The sequence below is a fragment of the Chaetomium globosum genome, genomic scaffold, assembly GCF_000143365.1.
Source record: "Chaetomium globosum CBS 148.51 scaffold_3 genomic scaffold, whole genome shotgun sequence".
Classification (NCBI taxonomy): domain Eukaryota; kingdom Fungi; phylum Ascomycota; class Sordariomycetes; order Sordariales; family Chaetomiaceae; genus Chaetomium; species Chaetomium globosum.
The window spans coordinates 406,516-415,474 of record NT_165978.1 but is presented as its reverse complement, the minus strand read 5'-3'; the positions used below and the strand labels follow the sequence as shown (position 1 = coordinate 415,474).

Genomic DNA, 8,959 nt, shown 5'->3' with positions numbered 1-8,959 from the left:
TTATGCCGGATTTCGGCCGAGCGTAGAGAATTTGGCAGCGCCGGGGGGGTCCGAGTGTGATTTTATCGCATGAAGGGGGCGGAGGTCGAGGTGTGGTGCCAGTTTACAGGGGGGAGTAATGGGCAGACGCTTCGCCGGTGCAGTTTCTTGGATGTGGTGCTGGGGGTGGCAGCATAAAGGCGATGGGGAATAGTAGCCCGGACCTCCGCCGCGTCGTCGGGGAAGGCGAGGGGGGGAGAGTTTTCATCAAGAGGTGAGAAGGTAATATGCCGGAGCCCGCATCGGCGGTTTTTTGGAGGATGTGGCGGCGAGGTACCCCGGGGGGGATGAGGAAGGCGGTGGGGGACTTGGTGGCAGAGGGGACGGGGGGGTCGAGGGAGGAGTTGATGGCGGCTCGGGAGGCGTTTGAGGGGGCGACGAGGGCGTTGGCCGAGTTTAGGAACAAGCATCTGCAGATGGTGACGCGGTATATCATCATTCCGTCGAGGCAGCCAAACCCAAATCAGGGGGTGAATTTGGCGACGGCCTCGTCGAGGTTAACGGGTTCGGGGGCACCGGAAGGGAGAACGGCAACGCCCACGGCCGGAGGAGAGCTGACGGGCACGGGAGGGACGGCATTGTTGCCGTTTTTGAAGCAATCGCGGGATGAGACGTTCCAGGCCGGGAAGCTTCAGGTTCGGTGAGGTTGTGGATTCGGGATATATGGGTGGGACTGATACATTGGCGGGGTTAGTCACCAGAGGTGGTACGAAGTAGACCAGAGAAGTAAGACACTGATCGTTAATCAGTTCATCCCCCTCGCCGGTAGTTTTGGTCGTCTTCCCCAGTAAAACTGACCGACGGTCGTCGGATATTGTCCTTCTGAGCCGCGTCGCTATCATAGTCGAGTCTCAACAACCTGGTACGTAAATCTTAGAATCTGTAGTTATTGGATCCGTGCTCTCGAGCGACGGAGCTTTTCCTCGGGTTTACGATGCCGAGAGAGAACTCGAACTGACTCATTAAGCGTGGCGCCAGTCGTCATGATGTCGACACCTTCATTCATGCTGCAATGTGAGTCGTCCGACCTGGCATCCTCTTGTCCCAATGTCGCGTTCAGCCCGGATACTCCGGGATAATCACCTTGTAACCAATTCCGGGGTGACCAAGCAGCCTGGTAGGCATTGAGGAACCCAATCCTCCGAGTCCACCGACGCCGCCCTTCTTGTAACACAGGCGGCGTGTCACTCGGCGCAACGAAGGGCGCAATGTCAAGGATCGGGTTTTTTTTTCTTCAATTCCCGCTGTAACCCGTTCCTCTCGCGAAATTTCTCGCGTTTCGGCGTGGACTGCATGGAGCCCACCTTACCGAGCATGCCCGTGTTGCCGTGACCCCGACGAATCAGCGACCTGATGAACCTCTGCATGCCTCAACGCCAGTGACTGATTGGTATTGGGATATTCCAAAACTGTGGAAAATGGCGAGAAAAAAGCGAGCGGTGGGTCGAAAATACAAACAAACAAAAAACAAAAAGGCCGAGTAAAGCTGGAGCCTGAACCCGTCAAGGTCCTCGGAAGTCATTTGCCGCCCGAAGAGTCAAGCTTTTGTGAAGCGGGGCTTATTTTTTCAGCAGCGGTTCCGGTGCAAGCGGCAATGCGCGGCCGCTCCGCATTCCCAAGCCATGTTGTCTGCATCAGGATCGACGCGGGAATGTGGGCAGGAGAGCAAGCAGGCCCGATCCGGCCGGCAAGTGCTGAGGGTGCAAAAGTGGAAGTGCCAGAATAAAATTCTCGCTGCCAATGATTGATGAGTGGATCCAACCCACCAACCGGGAACGATCGAGATCTTGCATGCTCCCCGTGCCTTCCAAAAGGCCATCTTCAGCCTATCTTTCCCGCGCAAGGGGCCACAACGACGGCATGAAACGGTCAAGAAAAGAAGCAGCCAGTTTTCTCCGCGGAAATCTACCTTCCTCACACATTCCGACTCTCCAGGGGTCTCTGGGCCCCAAGTGAGCCAAGATTCCTGGCGCTGCACCTTCCCGGCGCTATACTAGATCGGGAATTTCTCTTAGCAAATCTGACGTAAATCCTGGGCTGCCGTTGGCTCACAGCTGCAGAGGCTTTGTCACGAGTTTTGGCTGTTTCCTGGCAAGCCGGGGCAAGCACCTCGTCTTCAACCCGCCAGTGACACCCACAGGGCGCGCCTGAAGCTCCTGCCACTGATGAGCCACTTCGACGTTGGTCGTGCCACCACGCCGCCGGATGGCAACATCCATGGACGGGCTTAGGCCATTGTTCGGGGTTAAATCGAGGTGCCGGGGCCAAGCCATATTTAAACAGCAATTTCCCATTCTTTTTTCTCGATTCCCATCTCTTATTAGGGTTGGTTCAGGTTCCCTCTGGTGGAAGGGCAGAAGAAGAGTCGGCGACCATTCGCCTCGCTTGAGGAAACAGCAACAGCCTTTCGACCCTCGGCAGCATTGTTCTATAGTTCTTGCCGTGACTTGGCATCCACGGCCTTTAATTTAGGTGTTCTTGTACATACTTCCCCCCTATTCGGCATTTCCATCAGTTCCCCGGCCATCCACATCCCCGATATCGAGGTCGACATCCCACCCCGGCATCCCAACCGGACCGTCCCGCAACAACGCACACCCTCATGTCCTAGGCACGTCATCGACCTTTCGACGGTTCCAACATCACTACCCTTTTATTTTGGAAATACACCTTGGATACACAACGAAAGGGGAGACAAGAGCGCCGCCATGATACCGCCCAACCAGCCCCGGCGGGGGCTGTCCCGCTGGCACTTCGACATCGACAAGCACCTCAACCCCTTCCTCGCGCCGTCCGCCCTGCCCATGATGCCCGCCCCCGTCGCCCATTTCTTCGGGTACCGCACCCACGCGCCGGCGCACCCCTTGGGCAACCTGGTCATGATCTTTTGGGCCGTCATCGGCGTGTTTGCGAGTTTGGCCATCGTCGGTGCCGTGGTGCTGGCCGTGCCGTCGTTCCAAGCCCAGGGCGTGCCCACCATCATTGGGAGTTTTGTATGTCTTTCCCCTCGTTTCTCCAATTCCATTTCCCTCTAAACAGAAGAAAACCCTTCCCATCCCCCTTCAACCCCCCACTAACCCCTCCCCCCTCCTTTCACAGGGCGCAGCCGCAGTCCTCAAGTTCTACGCCATCGAGTCGCCCCTCGCCCAACCGGCGCAACGCCGTGCTCGGGCAGTTCATCTTCCGCCCTCGTCGGCATCGCCATCGGCAAGCTCCTCTCCTTGTCCCCGCACTTCGAGGCCGTCCGCTGGCTGGGGCGCGTCGCTGGCCTGCGCGTGCGCCACCGCCCTCATGGCCCTCACCGGCACGGTGCACCCGCCCGCGAGCGCGTCCCGCGCTGATAGCCGTGCTGGATGATCGCGTGGCGGGCATGGGCTGGTTTTAGATGTGTACGCTGAGTGTGAGGGTGTTGTTTGATGGTGGGGGGGGCGATGCTGGTGAATAATGTGCAGAGGGAGGTTTCCGTATTATTGGTGGAGTCCGGGGGAGATGGGGGGGTATTGGAGGGGGAAGAGACGAGATGGGGGAGACGGAGGAGATGGTGGGGAGAAGGGGGAGAAGGATGGTGGTGATGGGGGTGGTGGTGTGCTGGGGCTTGGCCAGGGGAAGCCACGCGATGAGGAGTCTAGTGGGAGTTCCTCTGGGGGCGAGGCCGAGGTTGGGGGGGAGCTGGTGCAGACCGTGTCGGTCATGAGTGGGCGTGGCGGGGAGATTGTTATTAGACGCGGCCGGGTGCACATCCCGGATGGGTTGAGCCTTAGACCGGAGGAGATCTTGTCGCTAGAGATGCTCAGTGAGCGGTTGTGATGTGATAGAAGGTAGACGTTGGCTAGCAGTAGAGTTTTAATGATGCCATGATATTATGATTAGCTATATACGCCACAATCTACCACTTTGGTTAGACCCGGTCGTGTGCCGCCCTCCCTGATACATCCCACCTCCGTCTTCCTCGCCCCACCATCTTAGATCTTCACGATCGACCAGCCACAGCTCCGACACTCGGTTTGATCACTGGTCACCTGTTGTACGACGTAACATGGCTCGCCCACCCCAAGGCCACACCAGAAACCAAAAGCTACCTAGAACAAACCCAAAAACTCTCCGAGCCAAGCAAAGCATCCCACACGCCAGCTGGTGTGCCACACGACCACCCCTTACGGGGTCCAGTTTCACAAACACACACACAAGACTTGAAGGCACACACGCTTCCCGGCCCCAGCTCCGCGGGCGTGGGTTCCAGTTTCTCGGGATGTATCCCAACACCATGCACCACAGCCTGAAACACCACGCACGGCCGGTCGGAGGGGACATTATATATTGGGTTACAGGCCACAGCATATCATTTCCCAAATACGAAGTACACCCGTGCCATACCCGGGTATGTTAGGTACCGTTTCATAAACACCTGCCAGTGTCACCCGACACGTGGTCTTCTCCGAGGAGGAGGAGGACAAGATGCTACCATGATCACCTGACCAGGCTGACTCCGGCTGGCAGAGCGGTATTCCCGAACGGGATCGTCAACCCACGACGGGATCACGGTTGCCTGTTCTGGGGGGTGGAGGAGTCCTTCGGAGTTGGAGTGGGGCCCATCAACTGCGGGATCCCGAATCCCGAGGGAATGCCGCGCTGAGGGCAAGGTTGGGCATCGGCGGGGATTCCATGGCTTGATGAGTAACTGACGATTGCTCGTATTCTGCATCTTGGTGCCAACGTGGTATTGTATTGTTCCGTCCTTGGAAATATTTCAAGAATGCCCCTGTTGTTCATCCAACTTGTTGAATTAGATAGTACCGACAAAGGCTCGATATTTTCTACTTCTTCACAATCCCTCCCTTTGTTGTCTTTGTTGTTTGCTTCCCCGTCGGCTGAGTTGCCGTCGTTGTCGTTGTTGCTGTTGCTGTTGCTTTTGCTATTGGTGTGGTTCTCGATGTCTGTGCCTTCTTCGGCGTCGACGTTGCCCCCGACGTTGAGTTCGCCTTCTTCTTCACTGGTGCCGCCTTCAGCGGCGTTGAGGTTGCCTTTGGCTTTGTTGTCACCCTTCGCTTTTGGCTCCGGCTCCGGCTTCTTAGAGGGCTCAGGTCCGTCCAACAGGACCAGCGCGTCGTCCGCAGAGATGCGGTCCTGGGGCCTGAACCGCATCAACCCCTTAATAATAGCCAGCAAAGGCCTCAAACTTGGGTCCGTGGCATGTCGTGTGAATTTCCCCTCCAGTTTGGACTGTGACGGCATGACAGCTAGAATTATCCTCCCATTAGATCGTCCGCTTCCTGGAATGGATTGATCCTACCTGGATGTCGTTCATGGCTCCGGTGGTCTGCTTCATGCGCTCCCATTGAGGGCGCCACTCGGTCGGGAGGTCTCAACAAAGTGTATCATTTGCGCCACCAGCACGTCCATATCGCCGAGGTACTGGAAGGGCCTTGAGGCCGTCACAAGCGAGTATATCTGCCAATATTCCGTCAGATCTGCGTCTTGTGATACTGGACATCCTCAAGGGAACCTTACCGTGCAGCCCGCCCGCCACAGGTCGACCCTGTAGTCAAACTTCCCCGTAAATATTCCCTCAGGGGCCTGGAGGCCACCCGGTTCGGCAAGTTTGGTGGGTGGCGCGCTGTGCGGGAAAGCTTCGCCAAAGTCAATAAGCCGGACGTCTTCCTCGTCTTCGTCGATCCAATCTTCCCACTCCGTCTTTTCGACCAACTGCTCTGGCATCCCAGGGGCGAGGGGCTTCCCGTCGAGGCGGACGAGCTTCTCCGTATTTGGTGCCCCGATAATCTTGAATAGGGCGCTGGGGGACAGTGTGGCCAACCGAGCTGTGGTGAAAGCCATGTTGGCCCCGCTGACATCTATCACAGAGGGGCAGACCCAAGTCAATATTCCATCACTGAAACTGGACAAAACTGGCGGGCGCGACAAACCTCCATGCGCATAGCCTGCCCGTTGTTGCATGGCCGACAGGGCTTTCAGGAGCTGCCTGGTGATGCCAAGGATTGTCTCGGGGTCGAGATGGTCTCCGCCCTGGGCGTAATCAAGGACCACAGTCTCGACGGCAGGTCCAAGGAGCTCAAAGACTAAGCATTGGTGATTTCCGTTGGGCCCCGTGTGAACGAAAGAGTCAAGTAGCTGAACGACGCCACTGGCTGCGCGGGCTTGGCGCAACTTTTGATGGATTGTTAGCTCTCGCGAGACATTGGCGTCCCTGGCTGCCGTGATCTTGAGGGAGACCCTATCGATTCAAACTGATGGTAACCCAGCGTCAGTGACCCGACTGGGTTCAGCTTGCACAAACAGGGGTTATCGCAACATACGATTGATCTCTCGCGAGCCAGACGTGTCTAGAAGCCACCCCAACCCAACTTGTGATATATCTTGTAACCACCATTTATTGAAGGTGTCGCCGAGCTTGACAGGATGGCATGCCGCCGGTCCGATAGTGCGTTATCCGTTTCTTGGGAATGCAGTGAAGGTTGGTCGGCTTGAAGCTCGAATAGTTCGTCCATGGGTTGGGAGTCCAACTTGGGTAGTCGTATGCGATTGGGCTTCAGGCAAGTGGCTTGGCGCAGTGCGTGTTGACTTTGTTCTGTTCGCCCGAGCAGGTTTTCAGAAACAATGTGCGAAGGGAGGAATGGAGGCCGCAAATCAGACCTTGATCTTCCCACAAATGGCAATTTATCACGTGGGTTTCATGAAATGCTTCACAGTTCAAGTACAACCGTAATCCGTACAACATAACACAACGCATTTGAACTAACTCCATTATTCGTACCCAGAACGGGACAGGCAAAACTTCGCGGTTTCAGGTTTTCACTACCACCTAAAATCCACACCTGCCGAATCGAAGGATGCCTAGCCGAGAGTGGGTCTGATCGACTTCAGCCCTACGGTAAGTTCCACGTTTGGTGATCCACGAGGAAGCGATTCCTTACGAAAGGAAGGGGCAAGGTGGCCAAGGCCAGTCTAGGAAGAGGCAAAGGCACCTGAGGCAGCTCAGGGCAATTCGGCAGGTGTAGTCAAGCAGCCCAATCTCAGCCAACAAGGCAGTTCAAGACTCAACCGTCCCATAACTTTCAGGTTGTTCTTTTTTTGTGATCCATCCCGGGCCGGTTTCCACAATTCCACTCCACTTCCGCACTCGGTAACGACCTCGTCGGTTCTTTTCCCATGGACCCTCGGTTCCAACCACTCGGTTCTTGTTTTCTCCATTAAAATCTGACGATAGCATGCGGTAACGGCCCGAGTGACGAATGCGAATATGCGATGAGTGCGACAATCAGCTGGTTGCCTTCACTAGCACCTTTAGCGGTCTAGGCCCTAGGTAGTTTGATTTTCATCTGCTGGTTTACACTCTGCTTTCGACGGTGCTAGTAACACCAAGCTCGATTAGGACCGCCCTCTGGAGTCCGGGTTCCACCGTTTCAGGCTGATACCAAAACGCCCCAAGGAATCCTGTGGACAGCTGTATGAAGTCATAGTATGTTTCCTTGGATCGATTTCCTCAAACATCCCGGTTACACGACCACAGTTCACACCCCCATAGACCTCATTTAGGTCTCTCTATGTGGGCCGATTAAGAGGCTTCCACTACGGCAAAGACCTATTGATAGAAGTTGCCCGTCCAGGTGGAGCAAACTGCTCACAGGCCGTGGAGTTTCCGGACTACTGAGGATGCGGCTGCCACTGGAGTCCACTGGACCAGTCTGGTCTCTTGGAGTTTCAGTTTTGGTCACTAGTTGTTAGCTAGTTAGATGTTGCTGAGCCCGTCGACCATACGCCAATGGACCCAACATGGCCTCCCAAGATGAGACCACAGGCAACAGAGCACGTGGTGCCGTGCTGACCTTGGAGACGGCACTCATGATACATCGCAACATGAGATAGAATCAAGTATAAAGGAGGACATCTGCTTCGGTAGTTCAGAGTTCAGTTCGACATCAAACCATCATCTCAACATCTTTCCTACTTCTTACACTTACTTTTCCATATCTACAACCGCTACGAATGCCTCTTCGTGTCACTTACAACCGCGACTGCGACGCCAACTTCCAGCGCGTCTATGGTACTGCATTCGCTGCCTGGGCCGCTGTCACCGCCAACGCGACACACCACGGCATCACCTTTGACCAGGCCGAGGTTCTGTAAGTTCTATTCCGACACGTCCTCTGTTGTCTCTATTCCGCCCTTTACCTCTGCAACCACCACTCTTCCCGGCTTCTCCATCCCCTTTGACAATACCTACCTACCAACCCACCGCCGCCCAAGCCACCTCCCCCTCCACCACCACGCCCCTCCAGCCAGTCCACTAACCCACCTCCCAGCAACGGCCTCCACCCGACCACCAGCCCCGCGGACCCGGACACGACGCCGCACGTGACGGTGCGCCTGACCAACGCGACGCTGCGGGCGCAGAGCTCGTGGTACGTGCTGCACTGGCGGCCCAACGGCGGGTCGGTGGTGCTGCCGCGGGCCGACAACAAGGCGGCCAACGACAAGCGCCGCGCCGACCGCCGCGCCAAGAAGCTCCGCCAGCGCCAGCGCAAGGAGGAGGACAAGAAGAAGAAGGACGGCGATGGCAAGGGCGGTGGTGGTGCGTCGACCACTACTACCACGACCAAGAAGGCGGTGGGGAAGAAGTAAGTGGATGAGTTGATCGTCTGCTGGGCTTGGGTGGATGGACGGATGGGGATGGTAATGGTCACACCGCCTGGGTCGGTTGCTGCCCGCCCGGTGCCCGGCTGGTCTGGGGCGGCAGATAATGTCTCGCCTTGGATAGGCGAGTACTAGTGCCTCTGAGTGCTACTGGTAGTGCCATAGGAATTTGAACTGGTTTCAAAAATAGTTTTCTCTATGAGGGTTCCGTTGTTGTTGATGTTGTTCTATGTGACCACAGGGGCAGCGTGCTAACACTTTAGCATTTACA

The 8,959-nt window shown here is 56.3% G+C and overlaps 4 protein-coding genes across 4 annotated transcripts in view; 3 read left to right on the top strand and 1 right to left on the bottom strand.

The window, feature by feature from the left end:
- CHGG_05402 (uncharacterized protein) overlaps positions 1-177 on the top strand; it is a gene marked incomplete at both ends in the record, with an annotated part of 949 nt that extends 772 nt beyond the window's left edge. Inside the window, one exon of the mRNA XM_001221496.1 lies at positions 76-177. Within this exon, the coding sequence (XP_001221497.1) occupies positions 76-177 (102 nt within the window). The remainder of the gene's footprint in view (positions 1-75) is intronic.
- Positions 178-2,747: 2,570 nt separating this feature from the next.
- On the top strand, positions 2,748-3,396 carry CHGG_05401 (uncharacterized protein; the record flags this gene model as incomplete). The annotated part of the gene is made up of 2 exons (XM_001221495.1): positions 2,748-3,032; positions 3,139-3,396. 2 exons carry the CDS (start codon positions 2,748-2,750, stop codon positions 3,394-3,396), a joined length of 543 nt encoding a protein of 180 aa, XP_001221496.1.
- A 1,179-nt stretch (positions 3,397-4,575) lies between these two features.
- CHGG_05400 (uncharacterized protein) lies at positions 4,576-5,871 on the bottom strand (the record flags this gene model as incomplete). Its single annotated transcript, XM_001221494.1, has 2 exons — positions 4,576-5,259; positions 5,548-5,871. The coding sequence occupies 2 exons, from the start codon at positions 5,869-5,871 to the stop codon at positions 4,576-4,578; spliced, it is 1,008 nt and encodes a 335-aa protein (XP_001221495.1).
- A 2,169-nt stretch (positions 5,872-8,040) lies between these two features.
- Positions 8,041-8,861, top strand: CHGG_05399 (uncharacterized protein; the record flags this gene model as incomplete). The annotated part of the gene is made up of 3 exons (XM_001221493.1): positions 8,041-8,177; positions 8,358-8,672; positions 8,813-8,861. The coding sequence occupies 3 exons, from the start codon at positions 8,041-8,043 to the stop codon at positions 8,859-8,861; spliced, it is 501 nt and encodes a 166-aa protein (XP_001221494.1).
- Between the last annotated feature and the right edge of the window lie 98 nt (positions 8,862-8,959).